General features: G+C 42.5%; 1 protein-coding gene across 3 annotated transcripts; it reads left to right on the top strand.

Moving 5' to 3' along the window:
- The first annotated feature begins 110 nt into the window (after nt 1-110).
- On the top strand, nt 111-20,772 carry LOC111254092 (uncharacterized). Of its 3 annotated transcripts, none has more exons than XM_086975744.1 (3): nt 111-263; nt 12,362-12,609; nt 19,691-20,772. In XM_086975744.1, exons 2-3 carry the CDS (start codon nt 12,376-12,378, stop codon nt 20,294-20,296), a joined length of 840 nt encoding a protein of 279 aa, XP_086831870.1. In that variant the 5' UTR covers nt 111-263; nt 12,362-12,375; the 3' UTR covers nt 20,297-20,772. The 3 variants fall into 3 exon arrangements, with proteins under 3 accessions (XP_086831870.1, XP_022670331.1, XP_086831871.1); XM_022814596.2 differs by lacking the exon at nt 111-263 and adding an exon at nt 9,146-10,363; XM_086975745.1 differs by lacking the exon at nt 111-263 and adding an exon at nt 10,320-10,458.
- Nucleotides 20,773-20,844: the final 72 nt, after the last annotated feature.

Below are 20,844 nucleotides of genomic sequence, written 5' to 3'. Positions count from 1 at the left end.
TTAGCCATTTTTAAAAGATTTTCTTTAGATAATTTAAGCACGAAACCTCCCTCTCTCTTTAGAGAGAGAGAGAGAGAGACTAAATCCTCTCCACCTGTTCGAGTTGTACTTTTGACGATCTCCATTACATTACGGTGTGGAGCAAGAACGGCTTTGAGTAAACAATTGTTCGGATAGGGGCATGAATTAGTAAAGTGATAAGACCTCTGGCTATGTTCTGTTGAAACATATAGGGAGTCAGTCTCCAAAGGACTCCAGTAAAGGTATATCACCTCTTTTTTAACATAATACGAAATACTATTTAATAGGCATTGGGCATTTTTGCGTTTGTAAATAAACTATGATTCGGAATAAGTAGTACACTTTACGTTCAGCGAAGTTACGTGTAATTTTTTATACAATAGCTGTTGCATATTTCTGCATAAATTCGAATTCAATTGCCATTTAATATTGATAGACCAAGAAATTAATGTTTTATAATGATCTAAGCGGCCACATTCAATGTTCCTGGTCGATGATCAGCGTGTTTCGCCCCTTGTGCACAATTTGCCTTAATTGCCCTATTCCTATGGAACGTACTTGCCTAAATCTGTAATTACTTTTATAGATTGATGGTAAGGTTTACCTGTAAAAAAATGTTGCATCTTCTCGCTGAGTGAGCTGAATGGGTGGGTGTCTGTCGTTTGGCCAATACTACAACGATAGTTTCTACATTGTTTCAGAATTAACAGGATTGAGATAGGTAATTGTTCTTTTTCGTAGAGGGAATGTAATTGTATTGGTTGTATTGGTCATTCTAATAGAAATGTTAAGCAACGTCTTTTTTTTTACCTTTGTTCTAGCGGATCCAGCTTTTGATAACCCTTCAATACGGATAACGTAAAGGATGTACCTCGTCTATATTTTACATTTGTTTCTTGTATGTTGGACGAACATATATAGGCACTCGATTAAATTGTTATAAACAAATTGAATCAGGTGCTTTCGTTTCGTTTAACTGTGCCGCTATCGTCTTCAACACTCACCGATATATGCCTCCATGTTTGGCCATATCCTCTTTTACGGAAATGTGGACTGAGTGCTCACCCTCGAATTCCATGCTTGACGTAGCAATCTCAGCCCAAAATGATTGTAGCTAGTTTTTGGCCAATCTTAGAGACCGCGAAAAGAACGAGTCGATACCCCGATGCTTGATGTCTGTCTGTGATATAACATAATCTCTTTGATAGCAGCGACAATAGCGTCAGCATTAACCATCCAAATATAACACTGGTTTAATTACGTCGTTTGAATGCATCGAGTCCTTTATGTACCGCCAGGTCTTCCGCATTGTTGGCCGTTTGCGTTGTTAATGTAGATACTCATGGAATCCGGCAGATAGTTGCTAATCGTGGCTCAATCAAGAGGTCCTGCTGGCCGTACGCGCAGCACACAGATCTCTCTTTAGTATAAGACTTTGATGAAAAGAGGCCCTCACTCTATTATACTTCGGGACGCATCACCGAAGATGCATATGCCACTAGTGCAGTTAGTATGAAGACTCCTATGTATGTATAACTCCTTCGAAAGCGGGTAATATGTTAACTACTTACAGGCTATGACGAGACCTTTTTGATAAGCAGACGGATAGAGCCGAGTCTCTCAGCTGTATCCATGATGTGACGTCAATTATTAGCCGTCGTTGCTTGTCTCTATGAACTTTTGCCTAGGTTTGAATACGTTCGTCTCTCCCGCGCTAGCCCAAATCGCATGTTAGTTTATCATTCCACACGGCGGTACAGTGTCAGGCGCTTCGTGCCAAGTTATTACATGCAGCTAACATGCGCCTTTAGCTCCCGCTAGGCAACTCCGTAATCTGGCAAAGATCTATGAGGTCCATCTCCGCCAGTTAAAATGGAAGAGCACCGATCGCGACGGCAAGAAATTTGAACTTACCGGCTGGCTGGATTCGGTTGCCCTCGTGGGCTTGTAGCATAACAACGTTCTTAATGAATGTAGTTATGTGTCTCGATGCGTATTCTATCTCGCTTTGGGTGCATGTGCTCGATGTTAGACACAACGAGTTTGACATAGCGAGTGGCAAGATGGATTCTATGTCTAGATGGCTAGAGTCAAAGGCCTTCACTGGGAGCCGAAGGCGAGAGTGAAACAAAAAAAAGCCGAGCAAAAACGAAAGCACTGAAAATTTCTACACAGGATCTACAAACCCATTTGCTAGCGACCCAGCTATGTACACGTATGTGCTCGAATGGAGACGTGCGCACATCGTTTGCCGAACTGGGCTGGGTTGGCTAAGCGCCTGAGCTGTAAGTGTCATGTTTCGTGTGAATCCCCCTTTACATCGTACAAGCAGCAGCCGAAAGCGCACAAAACGATAGAAGAAGGCAGGCGTCAGGGAACAACAAAGAGGGACAAAACAGGACGAGCGTCTGAAAGGAGCTGTCCTTCTGGATGTGTAAGAATAGCAGCACTTCTGTATACAATAAGGCAGTTCATATACTAGCACTATCTCTTACGACTAAACCTCTGTGACAAGCTTAGCAAAACGACACAGGCGAGTGCTACTGCTTTGTACGAAACTAATTGTCACTCAGCAGAAATCGCTACGAGCCCTTTCTCTAGTGTTTAAGCGAATATCCCAATTAGTCAAGGGCTGTTCGTCGGGAAGGGATAGATGTCTTCGAGACAGCCCACTAGAGAAGATAATTAATAGTAAAGAAAAAGAAAGCTTAAGGACTGTTGGTGTTTCCGCGTTTTAGGGTAAATGCACAGAAAAAGCTTGTTTTTTTTTATGCGCCAAAATAAAACAATGAATTAAAAGCAGGGTACCAACCAGGGCGTTCGACAACCAATGAAAACTAAGCAACAAATTACTAAATTGGCTTCTTTTTTCAAGTAACAATTAACTGATCGTAATTTATCAATCATGCTCGTGCAGGCAAAATCAGCTGAACGGTAAGGACCGTTTCGAGCTGTCTGTGCACGGTAGGCCACCGCTCGTCGTTTTGCTGTTTGACGCCACATGTCCCCTTACGCGTATCTGAGTGAATGAGTCAGTCAGTCAGTCAATCCATGGCACTATTCAGACTAAAAACAGTTTATCCATGCAAGTATGTATATCCGTCCATCATTGGCTTGCTTTCATCGCTCAAGCAAGTTACACGGCTGCTCCTGATTTCGGATATCCTCTCGAAGGGGTTTCAAGCGATTAAGCATATGCTCGAATAGAAATAAGATGGAGCAGCTCAATCAGTCGTAGAAATAGTGGTTCGTACTATCTTCTGTTCATGTTCATGCTCACACATGAATGGACTCGTAGTTCGCCGCGAGGAGCGCGGATTACCTCCATTTCGCCCCCATTTAGCCGCCACAATCACCGTCGACTTTCCTACTATTTAACACGCTTCGCATGCGCTATTGAACAGATTGAGAGGCTACAAACGAATAAACAGTTTGTTATTGTTGTCACACGATGTATTTATCAGTAGCAGTTGTAGAATTTCTGTGGTAGTAATGGAAATGGTAATACGAAGCGGTATGACTAGCTGGCATTTCTTTTTGAAGAAAGGTCGGCCATATTTGAGTTTTCCTACAGAGAACAGTAAAAGGCTATGATTGGACGTCAGCTTATTGTCACCACAGATCGAGTCATCGACTAGGACCAGATTTACTGCTTTCTTAATATATCTATACATAACGAACCAGCTAATAGCTTGTATGTGCGACTTAAATGGGTAGACCCCATCTATTGCTAGCTAGAAGTCGGCTACGCAAAAAGCCACCACCATAGACGGATATCGTAGTTCCAGGATCAACTTGTCTTCTTGTATATATACCCATACGTTTTAGTATATTATCTATTAAACAATTATCGCCGGTTGTCAATAGTTCCACGGTGACGCATCTGACTTTAGTTAAACTTTGAATGAAATGAATTTCGTTAAAAATGGACAGATTTTAAGGTTAAAAAGTAACGCGTTGCTTTTAGATATCGAGATCTTATACTTCTTGTAAGGTCTGACTTACAGAGTAACCCATATGTTCCATACCATCTCTTCGTAGATAAGCGCATATGTTTCACGCTCGGTGATGTCAAACACAATATTGAACGTGAACATTTTTACTGGAAGAAGACGTAGCAGCCAAAGCAAGCTGACACTTAAAGAAGAGGTAGACTAGGAGACACTAGAATTTATCCTACTGCAGGAAGTAAAAACTGTCTGCTCCCTAATCCCGTATTTTATGACAAGGGCGAAACGTTTCATTACAAAGTATATCAATAAATAAATTAAAATATATATATTTCTGAAGATATAGCTGTTTAAATAATCAACCCTATGGGAGAAAAGCAAGGCATTTCAATAATGGTTTCTAAAAAGTATAACACCTCATCATACCTTGTGTCCGTTGATTCACAGAACCAATATTACCAGACGATACTGTTTTTGATGGTTCTAAGCCATGTGGAACTATCAACTATTGCATATTCTCTGATCCCGTCTATATCCCTATCAAATTTAGTGACGATCTCGTCCCCATGTAGCGGCTGCATGCAACGCATAATATTATTGTACACTATTCCGGATTGCCTAACGACTCATGTCTGCTCAAGCGGTAGAGCAAGGCGAACAGCTCGCTGCCGATGGCTGGAGATCAACATGAAATCTATACCTTCGATTTCCTGTTCGTCATTCTTCGTCGTATGCGATGCCTCAGTGCTTATGTCTCAACTATCTAGTAGCCGATCATACTATCCGAGCAACGTGCTGAATTTGGCCGTCTTCGACGCTTCGTGGGCCAGCTAATCCTCTACCAACAGCCTCGCAACATTCTACCAGCGCTTAGTTCAAGTCCTCTTTGAAGAGTCGTCCGCAAACCTTCCTCTGACGAGTGCCTGTAGACCAGGTATTCATCAGGGCTCGCAAACTTCTGCTGATAATATCACCTAACCCCGTAAAACTAACAACTGTTTTGCAGTGTATGTACTATACGGCAGTTCTGTATATATGCGTCATTGTTGCTGCGCAGGCTACATTGAGGTTTATTTTTAATCCACGAATGTCTACTTACCGTCGACAGAAGGTCGTAGAAGATACACGCAGGTCTATTAGACGTCGACTGAAGACCATTTCAAATGACGAATGTCGTCCTGAAGGTGACTCAGATCCGTAGGGACAGCGGGCGAATAAAGACTAGACAATTCCTGTGAATAGAAAAAGTCATCGATTTGTATGATGTAGAAAAACGGTCCATGCATCGCTCGTTTGCAAAAAGTGCAAATTATAAAAAAGAAAGCAGTCATTATAACTGTGAGCCAAATTGTGCAGCAGATGTTAATAGCGCTACTTGAATCAGTGGCCTCGAGAGCATGTCCTATGAAAAGTGCTAATCCTTATAATACGAAGCCACGATTTTTCTCATGGGACTGTCCTGCTGACGCGGCTACACTGAAATTAGCTTGTTCTCATTGACTACGGTTGAGCGCTGCGTATAATCATATGTAATTCTATTGCAATGGGGAAGTGCAGCGAACGAACAGAGATCTGAGACCACTAACTGGGTCAGCGAGAGTTACTATCGTCACGACTGATCGAAACGAGCTGTTATTGGCCGCATAATATCTCGGGAGGAGTTCAGGGGATTAGATTTCTGTAGCCGCCATATTTTATTTATTGACTGGCTTCATCTTGCGTTCCCCGTATGCGCTGACATAGGTCGCAGGTCATTTACACTAAACTAGTCCTATTTATGTTAAAAATTGTCTCGTTGGGTATTTACGCAATAACTAGACAAGGAAAACGATGCGTTATAAAGGTATATTGAGGTATATGTCTTTTTAAACAAACACTAAGGCTAAATAAACGTTCGATATATTAATTGGGTTGATCAAAATACTACGTTTCTCCAGGCCTCATTTAGCTGTTTTCTTTTTGTGTAATAAGATTTCGATGACGACGCCCGACAGTACACATAGTTCATTATGTACTATGGAGCATGACACATATATATATATGACTGTTCCGTTCGTAGTATGATCGCTCCAAATTTACTTTGAAACAATGCTCCACAATAACGTAAGAAACAAGTCAATTAATTTCCATTTATTCATATAATAGTTTTTGCCTTGTTTGCTACCTCGTTTCGGTGACAGATCCAGTGTTACTCCGGAAGCTCTGTTCCCATATGGTCGCCTCGTTCAGGGTTTGCTAATCCTACACATGGTCCCATAACGTACTTCTTTCTTTCATAAACGTTTCTGTGTGACTAATCCACCTTGATATCTGGTATCCATTTGTATCCGAATTTGCACTTATATACCTACTACTTACGTGTAATCAAATGTAGAGTCATGTTGACTACTATGCTATGCTGCGTTTCGATATCAGCCAATTGGCTGCTGAGCATCGATAGCGTCAGATGAACAAGTACATATCTCTCGTCCGCCATACGACACAGAACCGTTATCATTAAATACTGAATACAGTATGACAAGCCGTACGACAGCGCATGACCTCGGTAGGGTTCAACACGTCATGCGACCAAGAACTATGGGGCTCGCGAGCCAACCCATCACCATTACCTTCATCATTATTGCTGCCAGCATCAGCTTTTTAATGGCACCAGCATTAACAGGCAGTAGTTGTGTTAGTTATTATTGCTAGCAACAGTTCCGTGTGGCGGGAATGGCATCGTTGTTGGGAGAGCAGTGTCTCTTTAGCACCAATATATACATGCGGTACGCTACGCAATAGCTGATATGTATGATGCATACTGCACGCACACAACATGGCAAAATGCATTTGCATACTAAACGATGGTCGCGTCGACGGCGGCGCCGGCGAGTTCGCGAACGAGTTCCCGCTGCGCCCAAAATGTTCCGTTTATCTTGGTGCGGCAGCCGGAGCGCTAGCAACAGCGGCCGCAAGCTCATTGTATATTATAGCTATAGATGCGTCTGTCTATTGTGCCCAGGATGGCTCATTCGGAGGAGAGATGGCCAGCTCCCTCGAACCCCGTCGCCACTTCCTTAGTGACGCGACGCCTCAGCCAGCGACGATTCAACGAAAACACATATCGTACTTATGTACCGTATTATAGCTGTTCATGTAGAGATCTGTCCATTGGTCAAACGTGTCAGCAGAAGCTTTGCCTTGCCTTCGTCCCTCTCCCGTCACTCTGCTAATATGGGAGTCGTTCAAAATCACCAGCGCCCCTTGTTACGAAGAGCGGAGGATTCCGAGGCGATGGTACCGGGATAAGCCAATGTGTCTACTCGAGGAGACAGCGACGGTAGTAATAGTAACAATAATAACAGGCGTATTTCAGGACTAAAGACACCGTCAGCCAGAGGTGCCTTGCGATAGGCTAATCAACCAGCCATGTGAACTGTAGCAATACGCAGTGTATGTGACGATGTTGTTAGCATATTCGCGATATCCTACTGCGAGAGACTCTGAGCCTTCAGACGAGTTGCTGCACGACGAGCTGACTTAGTCTGCTAGGATACATTTACATAGAGATACACATGTTACACTTGGATATATATTATATATGTAGCTAATGACGTTTCCCTTGGCGCGCTAATTTTCCGGGTGGCTAAATGATATACAATGGAGAGAGGGGCACTTACCTATAGAACATTCAAACGTATGCAGCACAGAAACATGTGTTCAGTGATGGGAAATATGGAGTTTGAGGGAACCCGCTGATTTGCACGAAGGTCTTCTGCTAAACAATAATCGATGGTTTTTGCCGTAAAATCGGCTACAGGTAATCGACGGAATAAACAACTGTCAACAGTGACTGGATATGGTATACAGTGACAAGCTGCTTTTCGAACTGTTATCCAGGGATAGCTTAAAAGAGAAAGACGAAATAAGCCTCACTCTTGAAACCTAATATGGCGGCCTCAACGAAACTCGTAGTCATGTACCGGAATTTCCTAAGTTTGTGAACGGTGCACAGATATTCAATTATATTATAATTAAGACTTTGTCTAGTTTGTAGAACTTGCTAATGTTTTTAAATTAAAAATAATATCACTTACTGAACCAGAGTTCTTCGCCATTATGCACAATGCTGTTTAAGCGTATTTTCACCACCGATGAGCTAATTTATTGCAACAGTCTCAATCATTAACATTTTCGGAACGCTTTTGTTTAATCCGTAAATAGCTTTAAGTAGTACGCATGCGCGTTAAGCACTATTGGGAGGGGTAACTCCTTTAACTATCGTTCAAATCCTCTATATGTAAAAAAATTCTAGTAGAATTAAATTGTTGGTCAATAGAAGACGAACAGTCAAAAAAATAAGGGTTTAAAACGGCCAGAAAGCTTAAAGCATGCAAAAGGCTTAAAAAGACTAATTGTCGCAGCTTATCTAAACAAGATTGACAATTGATATCCTGCTTTTTAAAACGACAGTTAATTTCCGCATGAAAAACCTCGGCATTTTAAAAATGACTTTTCGGCATATTCCATTGAACTTTCTGAGCTTATTTAATATTTTCCGGTTCGTCTTACACAAGGGTTCCTTCTTCTTCTCTACTTCTGGAAGGCGGCAAGAAAATCAGACTGTAGGCAGTTAATTCCCAGCCAAAGAGGACATTTTTTTTTAACTTTTGATATAGATTTGTCTAGCACGGAATAATTTGGTAATTTCTAATTTTTGCTTAAATTCAGAAAACGATACGTTCATTCTTTTACTATTCTGATATAGAAAAAATTGACTTAGGCGTCGCATATGATCGCGCGCCCGTCATAATGAATAGCTCCGTAAACTTTTTCCCAATTTTAACGCAACTATAATGCAATGAATACATACTACAGTAGTACGAACACGTTGCTATACAACAAATTTTAACATTGAGCACAATGCTATAGGCTTTTTTTTTGTTCCTAGCTGCACGTTTTGTTGATCCGCTGGTTTGGTAAGGCAGTAATGGTTTACAGGTGTTTTGCCTATACGGAATGGCAATGTAGCTCTTCGTACCGTAACTTAGGTCACGTCACTGAAAACACGTTTGAATTTAGTTAAAGTGGACATAAGCTCTACGCTGTATATGCCCGTGGGCTATACGCTACCAGTCGTGCTGTTTATGTGCAAACGGATACGCATCTGCAATCCTCGTTTTGATATTTACTTATTTATTTTGGGTTCCCACGTTGTTCCAGCTTTAAAATGCTTCCTTGCAACCTCGTTTACATTAGCATGCGGCGCACAGCTCGGCCTGCATTAACGATATTCTTTTATTGACAGTAAGGATCGTATCAAGCGGACTCTCTGGATAGCCATATACCTTGGCCAGAAATAGGCTTTACGTTCTCGTCTGTGCATTCTCATGCTTTGAAGGCCCAACGGCGCTGATGTTGTCCATGGAGCGCGCACCACGAAATCGCTCGCTGAGCCACGGCTGCTCCGCTAAAGCGGCCATCCGAGAGCGTACAGAGTACGGCAAGGTCTGCCCTAAACGAACTCGGCACACCAAGCACGACCGATCTCCTGCAACCTCTCCTCCTTTCCCTTACCGATAGCAGGGCGGAGCTCCGGCGTGAGCTCCGCCTCTAGAGGATGCGGAGAATAAAAGCATCAACATCAACTACGTTTGTAGGAAGTCGTGTAGGATCTGTATTGTCAGTTGTAGTGCAGTAGACGCCTTTTGAGCGAGTGTTTCTTTGGTCTCAAATTCGTCCCGAGTGCAAAATTAGGAAAAAAAAGAAGCGTGCTTGTGTATTCTAGCCAGTGTCTCATATCGAGTGCTTCCGGCGAATTCAAAGCAGTGGAAATCATGTCTTGTAAATGAGAGAAGCGAAATCGTTGCATCTGATCATGACCGTTAGAAGCTCTATGTATCGGGAAAAAAAAGCTACACTCTAAACATTATCCGGCCATAACTTACTATTTGTCCTACAAGAATCTATCGGAAAAAGTGCTTCATATCAGTAGTCCATCTTTCGGACTTCATTGTTACCGTAACGTCGTAACCGGACTCAGCGGAGCTCGACTCCATAAGAGATCTTCGATCTGAAAGTTTGGATTTAAGACGCAGGTTACGCGCATATTAGGACTAAGATATATAGCGAAGGACTTAGCATAAATCAACCCATACATCAATTGCAACATACGCATAATAATAGTAACACGCATAAATAGAGGGAAGGCAAACTGCCACATTTTTTGTCGAAGATCTACGGCGGCCGGTGATTCAGGATGAGTGGTCTTGTAGTTACACAAAATCCGCCAAGATTCGCTTTTTATTCCATTGAAGAGTTGTTGAAGAAGACATCTTCAAAGGAGGCTGCACTGGATCGCGACTCTGTGTCACACGGTCAAGAGGTGCTTGATTTTAGCGGCCATAAGAAAGGTGTGTTTTTAACATTTATCGCGCTGTTTTATTACATGATGCCGGTTGAATCGTTGTCGGGGATACCGAACATTGATGTGCTGAGTTAAGAAAAAGTGAGCTACTTGTGTACCCTATTATTGATTTATTTTACCAATTATGTCTTTCAAAGTCATATCATGACTTTTTATCAGCCATATAGATTTCAGGTTAACATAACGTTTCATGCGTTTTATTTACAAATACATTTTCAATTCAAGCAATGAACCGACGCACAGTTTGATAAGGTAATAAATAGCTTACTCATAAGTTTTACCGGCTTCAACGGGTGCAGTTGGTAAGCGCCCCTTGAGGGAAAACCATCCCTTTATTGGTGGCAAGCCTATAATATTGCTAAGTGTTCGACAGCTGCCGTCTTGTTAAAGAACGGGCCTGTTAGGTGTCAGGGGCTTTCACTCCCTATTAGCAATACTCTTTCTTTCTAATTGCATACCAAGCATAAGACCCCACCTAAGGGCTAAGTTAATGATGTTCCCGTAGATAGTTGTGCCTATGGGCTGTGATAAGGGTGCTTGTGGTTTCAAAACCCTATTTAAAATATCAACGGTATTGTAATTATTCTAAAATTGTTATACTCCTTCGTTCTTCATCACCTTTTCTGGAAAACCTATAGTAAATTACTAATTGAAAAGAAATACTGCTTATCTAGCCCGTAATAAGTTTCGCTTATATATATATATATATTTCCTCGATCATTTTATTTGCAAAATGTCGCTAGCAGCAGTAGTAGTATTTGTAGAAAATACGCGAGCTTTAATTAGTCGACGAGCTGAAACTTCGTTTCGAAGACTTTTCGTTTATGTAGCTCCCCTGTTCAGCGCAGCTATAACTCACGGATTACATGCAATGAATGATTTGCTTAATAATCAGCTTTTAAACAATATGGGTATGATAACCCTTCGCATCCGCTTAATCGCCTTTGTAGTGACATAAGCTTTTACCTCCCGCCCCGATCGTTCCAAATTCGTAGCGACGACAGCGTCGGCCCGGTCGTCGTCTTCTTGCTTTGAACTAACGAAAGCCTCGACGGCTCTCATTCCCAACAGAGATTGCCGCTCTGGAAGTACTCCCTTGTTCTATTAAAACGCGACCCACCTTGCCCACGACGACACGAGCATGGTCGAACTTCCTGCAACAGAAACGCCTCCCCCCTGAGCTCGCTACAGCCTAGCTTACAGCCCTTTTTCGCTACGTAGACATGTACGGCCTAGCGATGGCAGTGCTACCGTATGACTTTATGCTTTCGTGACGGACGGTCTCTAGCCAACCAGTTACCTTCGCCTGCAATGGGGGCTGGTTTACGGCAGCCCTTCTGCAAAGTCCAATTAATTGCGCTTGGTTTTTTTTAGCACACAGCTGTACAATAGTGAGACTAACGTAGTCAGACAGTTCGCTTGATGTGCACCGACCTAATTAGTAGGCGTACGGAACCAGGAACAGGGCGTAGGGTAAAACAGTCTCTACCGGTAGTTTTCCATGGTGTTCTACCATTTCATGTAGAAGTCAGGCAACTGGTAAAATTTGTGGGCGCAAAGAGGGTCGGTGTGACTTATACTATTCCCGTTATTTATGTTTTTGGCCGAATCAGATAAACAAAAATTAGTATTAGAGGTTAGCATTATGGCTGGAAAAAAAACGTAACGTCGCTCCGCTTCGGAACGTTTCTCAGAGCGAAAGATTTTCCTTTGCCCAATTTATTTAGACGGCTATGAATTTATACGGTTGTATCAGAAATAAATGAGTATTCCTTTAGAGTAGTAGGTGGGTGTGCGTACATTAACGTTACACTACATAGCAATAAATCCCCGTTTCGGAACGACGAAATTTAATTGATTGTGTCAATTTAATTGACAGTGTCGCAAAAACCAAGGGCGATTTTTTTCATTTAAAACATTTCCGTACTGAAGACGTCTGTCAAAGACTATTATTTAAACTAAGCATTTGTCTACAATGACACAGATGAACGTGACACTATGTCCCCCCCTGGTGCGGGCTCCCCCATGACGCGATCTTCGGAAGATGAGCGAAGCTTCATCGATGAGCTTACTAATGACAAACCATCAAGAAAAATACGGCGTAGCCGGACCACATTTACGACATTTCAACTGCACCAATTGGAGAGGGCATTTGAGAAGACGCAGTATCCCGACGTATTTACAAGAGAGGAACTAGCACTCCGGCTTGATCTTAGCGAGGCACGAGTCCAGGTTCGTACTGAATTTAATATAATAGTAAAATAATATTTTACTCTTTTTTTCAAAACCTACCCTCTCAATGAATGAATTGCATGTATGTAAAGAGTTAGTAAGTAAAATAGTATATGTTAATTTAGAACAATTTACGAACCAATTACATATATATACACTGAATTTGTTAGAAGTATCATTTCTCGCAGTTTTAGTGGCTGTATTCATTGCAATCATTCACTGCGCATTTTCAAAATGTCCTTTTTTCAACCCGCAAATAACTTTTTAATAGATCGAATGCGGTAAGCAACAGCAGTAGATAGAAGCCTGGTATAGTGTAGCTCATATATGATGTGTACAAAAATTTCAGCAGAACTAAGCGTTGGCATGGTAACAGGCTATAAGTCCTAAAGATACAGAGGCTCAAAGTGAACAAAGCGACCAAAAGGTGTAAAAATGGGTAAAACCCCCAAAAAAAACTAAACGCTGATGCTCATCTATACGACCCAACTGCGAATTTATATTCTCTTTTAAAAAATGGCGATTGATTTCCCAACAGAAAAGTCTACTGTTTTAATAATGGTATTTGATTCATATTCCCTGGGCCTCGAAATCTAAGCCCTATTGGTAACCTTCCGATTTTCTTCATGGAAATCGTTCTCGGATTATCTAAAAATTGCACGAAAACTGACGATGATGCAAACCGTCGATTTCAAGACATAACGAAAGTGTTTAATTCTGTCGAGTTTGCTCAGCACAAACAGCTTCAATGATGGTTAATCCCAATTCAAATAGCGAAAACAACGTACCGCTTTCCGTCCTGATAAATTTATTATTTTATTCTAGAGTAGGCTAGTTTTTCTTTAATCGAAAATACCGTACGCCCAAACAAACAGCCCACTGTCCGGAGCGCTATCCTATCCATAGATAGGTGAAGCCATATGGACCGAAACTCACCTAGCGCTATCGTTGAAAACAACTGCTTCTAGAGGAAAAAAATTTCGTATATCCGTCAGATTCATAGACTTTTCTTTATGTGATCAAAATTAACTCGCCACAATTTATTTGTCTTTGAGGCAATATCAATTGAAGACCCTTGTGGTTTTGACCCATACGGCCTCAGCAGGTGGGATCATCTGGGTCAGAGATGGGGCTAGTAGAACACTAATGACTGTTTTGGTCATGCTTTTTACCCAAAAAAGGGCTGCGACTATGGGAAGAGAAGCTGTTAACGTTAAATAACTTGCTGCCAACTTCATTAAACTGAAATCCGTGAACTACGGTAGTCGTGCATAATTCTGGTATGAATAATTATACATGAATTCTGACCAATAACTCTGAAGTCGTGAGAGTTTCGTCACATGTGATATAACAAACGGCTTGAACTGCGTTGACAGGCATGCACATGTGTACATTTTTGCCGTACTAAATAGAGATCACTTAGCTCTTTGGATCTTTCTACAACATTAGCATTGATAGTATCGGCTCTCTATTTACTCGAAGCGTAGTGGCTTATACAATCCATCTCCATTCTGGCTTATATAGCTGTCATTGTGATCGTGTGGCATAATTCAATGTAATGATTTTTATAGAACGTAATTTACTTCCAACGTACCTTGGAAAAATGTCACTTTGACATGGGACAGGCAAAATTGTGATAAAGGATAACATGGTTATTTACCTTTTTTATCGTATAATAAAAATTCAGTAGAATGCGAAAAGAACTAATAAAGTGTTTCATGCAGTCCCAGCGTATGAAATTGAGTCATAGAAAAAATCGGGTAATGCGATTAAATAGCGTTAAATCTTTGAGCTGTACACATCTGAAAAATTCTGAAAATTTAATAATATTAACACTTAAAATAGAAATTTCCTTGATAGAAAAAATGTAGTCCTATCGAAGGCAAAGGGACCCGTAAGATTTAGTAACGTAGCCACATGCTCTCTGCGATGTGTTGAACGCCGTTAGATAATCCCCATCATCGTCATCTTAAGCATCGTCTCTTTTCCTTCAGTTGTATGTGGCCGTTGTACCGGAAAGTCTTTTCGACGCTAAGAGAGCTCGACAGCTTCGTTCTCCCATGACCAGTCTAACTTTTGTTTCCTTATCAGCTTACCAACTACGACGTGCCATGGCCCATCGAAGACGAAAGCAAAGGGGGAGAAGCGAAAGCGTTTCAGGCCATTTTCCGTTAAATGAAGTGTGCCTAACACGTCAACTTAATGTCCAACACCTTGAGCGATTTTCTCTCAATTCAGGCTCCTTAAGAGGCATTTTTGCCAGACGCCGGACTTTTTTCCTGCGGCCATGTTCTATTCGCTACCTCCGACGATATCCGCAAAAAACTGACGAATTTATTTCGTTTACAAATGACAACTGCTAAGCGAATAGGTCGGGTCTCCAAATTAGGAAGTACCGGCTTCTTAATTGGTGTGAAGCTGAGCCGTTTTGGCATTTGAAAGATCTGCCTACATGGGCAGCTCTGCAGGCTGGTACCAGTATAGTTTCTAGCAACCAACTGTCGAGCAAGGTGATAGATTGTTGGAAAGTGGAAAATTTGCACATTTTTTCAATCCCTGTTTATTTGGCTTTACAATATGTATAAGTACCTCTAGATAAAAAGAATAAAACGTATCGATTAAAATAAAACACAGTAAATTGGGAGCGTGGTTCATTCAGTTGTCCATTATTGCTAGCCTCGCCAGGTTTTGCTGATTAATATTTGATGCGCGCATCAAAGCAAAAGATGCATTGCAGTTTTTATTGCCCAACTTTGTTATGGTCACTACCAATAGGATACAATTTAAGGGAACTAGGACAGAATGAGGACTTATTTGTATTCGATTATGAAGACGTTAACTCACGAACTGAGCTGATGGCCATTCTTGTCAAGTGGAATAGAACCCTGTCTTTGTGGGACCAGTCTGATTTGCGCTTGAGCGTCTACCTGTTGCTTTACACTGGCATATGTACGGGTCTGACTCCGCCGCCTAGCAAACATGGAAGAAATGCACGCAGTCATCTAGTTTCATTACAGACTATCACTTGATTCGCTTTGTTTCTGTATAGCGTGTTCCTGCCAGGCTCAACCCACATCACTCGCATCACTGGCAATAGCTCAATATTCGGATTTGTTCACACTAGAAAAATACCTCGCAGTATCAGTATTTACCCTTAGTTTACCGTGAACTACCCACTGTTGGGCTTCAGAGACTACTTCGAGAAGTGAAGTTGGAGTTTGTAAGCTTTGCGATTTTGATGGTTTTGTCCAACTCTTCGATTTGAAAATCGAGAGTCGGAAAGCCGAGTTCGAAAAGTGAGCACGACCTTAAAACAGGATAGGGGAGATGGAGAGCTCGCTTTCGCGTCAGGGATACGATGAATTATGGGATGGTTCTAGCACTCTCTAAAATTTACTCAGTGTTCCTCTCACCCTGGAATTATTTGCTTAAACGTTAGTGGGCCCATTTGTCCTTGTCTTTTTCGTACTGCTTTTGTCGACGTTTCAGGCACATCGATGAGGCGAGCTCCTCCGTTGGCGGAGTGGTAACTGAGCAAGCACTTATTGTAGTGAGTAGTGGAACAACGCTTCGCAATGTCGCGGCAAATCAGTGTCATTCATAAGCAGCCCCTACGATTTTCCATTCCTCGCTTCCTCACCGCTTCGGCCCAACTTGATTCTCCCGCCTTTTTCTGCTTGTTTTGCCCAGAGCTTTACCTTGTCTTCGTTAAGCTCTCTTTGGCACTTCAACCCTTAAACTCCACGATGTCAAATTGCCTGGCTAACACAACAGTTGATGTCCGCCGCTGTCTCTCCTAACAGTCACGGCAGACCTGTAGTACTCGAAACCCAGTCTGTTTTCAAAGCTCGACTCTCTGTTCTCCTACAGATGAGAAGACGATCAGGCGAACGAAGTTCGCCGTTCCTTCTGTAGCTGAATGTGTTCCCTCCTCGCTTAGAGCGCAACCGTCGGACACTTTTTCTTCTCCGCCCTAGGTACGGAGCAGGACGTTGCCTGGACGGTGTATGAGAAAGCAGAAAAGACGATTAGAAGGGGAAATTTTCACCCCTTCACTGAACATGAAAACAATGACAGTGGTAGTCATCGGTGAAAAATATTTGCGTGTACCATGATGAAATGGAAGAGCTAAATGCAGTAAAATTGGCTATAAGAAGGATTCGAGTTTCTCATAGGCAAGCAAATGTATATCACAGTCGTTGCATGAAACTCAATAAGCTTTGTATAACAAATTGGTATATAAAAGAGCTTAGCCGTGGTTTATCGATGGCCGTGTTGCTCTAGAATGACCCATGCATCGTTATGATGCCCCCACATACTTACATCGTGTAAGTTTGCCTCTTCGCCAAAAGGTCCTGTTTTCTAGGAACAGAAGACGGTGACAGGCGAACATGTACATCCTGTTGATTGTTATGATTATTGGTTGTTTTTTCAAGGACCTTGTGATGAGAGCGAAGGTGTTAATTTCAACATAGCCGCCTGCGACATGAATAGTTGTTCATCTATGGAATCGAGTTTGCATTCCTTGTCTTCTACTAAATTTTTGCTATTTGATCCGTTCTGTTTAAGTCGTTAGCCCGAAAAATCTCATTTACAGCCAATAGTGCTTCCGGCTAATAAGAAGCGCCATTAAGGGCACTTTCCATTGCCGGTAGATGGCGGGCTCATCGACTCGCCTAAAGCTGTAGTTTCGGATCATCATAGCTCCTCTCTGTTGGTTGTTATTTCTGAGCTCAATATGAGTTAATATAAATAGTCACCTTCTATAATGTTAAACATCCTATTGTAGAATATAATAGCATGACCCTTAGATGTCTCGATGATTAAGACGTCCAGTATGTGAGGAAGTAGACAGTCAATCAGTGTATATGTATTTACACAACGACAACGTAGATCCATTGTATGAAGCGATTGAGGAATTAGTTGAGAGACGTTCTGGGTCTTTATTGATTCGTGTAGATCAAGACAAATAAACACTTCAATACTAAACGAATAACGTAACGATGACAATGATGATGACTCAAATCGATCTCCTCCTTATCTCAAGAGCTAACATAAAACATGTTTTAAAAACAACCAAAGTCAGTGATACTTTTTCTAGAACTTGTAACTTCGTTTGAACAACTAAATTGGGAGCAAGTTGAAAGAGATTTATATGTGGGATTACTGCGGCATTCATTGGCGCCCGACAAAGTCACTGATTCGTCTGGAAAAAATTCATGCAAGTTAGTCATCTGTTATTGGATCTATCGCACTGTTTTAGTACAAATGCTTTCACTCTATAAATTGTCATTTTTTTTTTTTAATGTATAACTTTAGGCGTCCGGCTACTACACTTATTCGAACTAGTCTCATCTATTTTGGATGTTTTAACTAATGTGACCTTGAACATAAACATCGAATCAGATATACATTTAGAACAAGTTACGGGTCGGCCTGGCTGTGCTTTGTTGCCTGTCAAGTGGGTCTGTGTGAGTTGGACGCCCTGCAGGCCCCGTTCACTGATCGCCTATTATCATTTCCGGTGTTGCCAATCGACAAATAATTTATTCGTCCTTGGTGAGCCTAATAGAGTCGTCCCACAAATTCTTGATTATTCTATATTTAGAGAGCTTCTAAGCTTTCAAATGATAATTCGTGCTAATTTTCAAGTGTCCTTAACGAAGCAAGGCGAAAGGAAAGTTTTGTTGTACAACTGTCGTTAATGATGAATGCCATAATGAGACTCTACTACCGATATGATTTGTATTTCCGGTCCGACCGACGGTCACGTTGCATGAGAAGCGACTTCGAACGGTGCAAGTGTGCATGCAGGGAGCGAGATGTACGAAATACGGCGAAGAATGCAAGGCATGCTAAGAAGTTGGCCAGACTTCATCTAGTACGACTCAGTGCTTCGGCCGCGTCATTTGCTAAACTCTTCTTTTTTCTATCCGGGTAGAATCGTAAAAGCTCAGTCTAGAAAGTTGACTGGATATTTGGCCTGTTAGTACTAGCGGCATCGACGCTAATAGTTGTAGGTAATAATGATGTTGTTGCTGAGGTTAAAGTTGTCGAGCCGAAAGATTGCTTCGTTACTGAGTGACGTGTGTATGTTTGGACCTGTGTGTGTGTGTGTGTGTGTGTGTGCCCATTTGGCGGCACTCGACATCTGGTCGTTGGGACAAATATTATTGTTAGGCTTAGAGATGCCTAATTGTGGGTCGGCGGCGGCGGCAGCGGCCGCTTTCTGCCTAGTCCTCTCACGCTGCGTCTAGGTCCGTCGAGTTTCAGCCAGCATCGCCGGCGAGGGGTTACTAGCAGCACCTCTAGTTCTATCATCATGTTCTATCGCAGTTGCATGGTTGTTCATGTCACCGATGCGACTATGAAGAATAAGAAGCCTCTTCTACTAAGAGCACCGTCAGCAGAGCAACTCCTAACTATGCTTGAACGCGAGATCGAGCTAGAGACGATCACTAAGCCATGGCAGCGGCTGCTTCAGAGGCGGCGGGCGTTAGAGAACTAGTGTGTTTAGCATTATTGTGGTAGTAGAACGATGATGGCTCACGTCGGTAGACTGATGCCGTTGTCGATCGGTGACATCGGATTTCGTCACAAATTCTTCGCTTGCCAGAGCGATCAAAAATATTGAGGGGACGTGAGCGGCATTGAAGTGCAAGAACTTATAGTAGCTAGACGTTTAGACTCGTATGGGTGTAAGTAAGTAGAGTACTTCAGCAACTTTAGTTCGTTTCACAGTCGACTGACGATAGAGTGCTAGCAACTTATGGTGAGGTACTTATGTGTATGGGTGCGTGTTTGAGGGGGATTAACTAATTGTGTCCCTGTACGCAAGTTTAAAAGTATGCCTACTCAACCGCTGGCACTGAGCTGTATTTGTAGTGCGGATAAGTTAACCATCCATCGATTTCTCTGTTATGAGTAAGTGATACGCATGTAGCCGTCACAGCATTAGCAGAGATTATCGGGGCATTCGAATTGATTTCGCTGGACTATAGTCAACTTCTTCAGCTAGAATGACGCAAGTGCGTAAAATTCATGCCTGCTTTTTTGCTGCGTATGCGTCTTCTTGTTACAGGTTTGGTTTCAAAACCGGCGCGCGAAGTGGCGCAAGCGTGAGAAAGCGATGGGCCGCGATAGTCCTGTACAGTACGGACTACCAACAGAGGCGTCATCATCAGCCGCGGCTGTGGCAGCAGCTGCTCACCAGCTGCAGTTGCAGCAGGCGGCCCGACAGGAGCTTCTAGCGGCAGCGGCAGCGGCGGCAAGTGCTGGTCGATTCCCATCGCCGACGGCGACGTCAACAGCAGCAGCGGCCGCAGCAGCTGGAGTACAATCGGGAGCGACCAGCGTTACCGAATGGCAGCTGGCGCCTTACTGGAACCAAAAGTTACTCTACATGGCAGGGGTCCCATTTCAAGGGGCGCTACAGAGTCTTCAGGGTCTGCCAAACCTACAGAATATACAGCAGAGTGTACAGAGCATCCAGGTCGGGCTACAGGGTCTTCCCACGCCGCTTCTACTCAATCAGCACCATCAAGAATCGCTGGAGCTACTTCGGCGGAAGGCCGAAGAGGAACGCCGAAACAGCAGCAGTCCCGTTGATGTCGCTGATCCGTCGTCTCAGTCGTCGCCTGCACCGCCCCGTTTGGCCAGTCCCAAAAAAGAACTGCCTGACGATTAGGCAGCATCAGCGTCAGCAATAACATCATAAGCAGCGGTAGCATTAACAATAGCTAGCAAGCTTGTACTCTGCGTAAGTGTCTGTACATGGTTTCGATCGACAGTGATCCTCGCTGTGTCGTTCGACCGTGGCGTAATCCGTCTAATCTCAGGTATAATTCAGAATAGTCTACAACTACTGCATTATTTTGACATATTACATCTATTCTACATATAATAGTGCATACTCGCTCTTGTTAAATCTGCTACTCCGTTATTGCTGCTGCTGCTACATAGTTGGTGACTCTGGCTAATTGAAGGCAGCTGGAAACGACCTTGTACAGATTCCCCATGACCGGGACTAGATGGAAAGTGAGCTAAAAGAATATGGATGAATTTGATGCAAATGAATACTGGCGGATGGGAGAAAGTTTTGACTTTACTTGCTAATGCTGAAGAAGGGACGACAAATCGATAAAAGACAAAGAAGCCTTTTTCTCTCCATCCTTTTCCTTTTCTCTCTCTCTCTCTCTCTCTCTCCCCCCTCTCTCCGTCGCTATCTATCTATAT

This window comes from Varroa destructor, unplaced genomic scaffold, assembly GCF_002443255.2.
Source record: "Varroa destructor unplaced genomic scaffold, Vdes_3.0 BEIS01000007.1, whole genome shotgun sequence".
NCBI lineage: Eukaryota > Metazoa > Arthropoda > Arachnida > Mesostigmata > Varroidae > Varroa > Varroa destructor.
The sequence above is the reverse complement of the archived record's forward strand: the minus strand, read 5'-3'. Positions and strand labels throughout refer to the sequence as shown.

Excerpts from the sequence above, each read along its gene's own strand:
- LOC111254092 (XM_022814596.2), top strand. The coding sequence starts at position 10,210 with ATGAGTGGTCTTGTAGTTACACAAAATCCGCCAAGATTCGCTTTTTAT. Across the intron at positions 10,364-12,361 it reads TTTTAGCGGCCATAAGAAAG|ATGAACGTGACACTATGTCC; the intron begins GTGTGTTTTTAA and ends ACAATGACACAG. Across the intron at positions 12,610-19,690 it reads TTAGCGAGGCACGAGTCCAG|GTTTGGTTTCAAAACCGGCG; the intron begins GTTCGTACTGAA and ends TTCTTGTTACAG.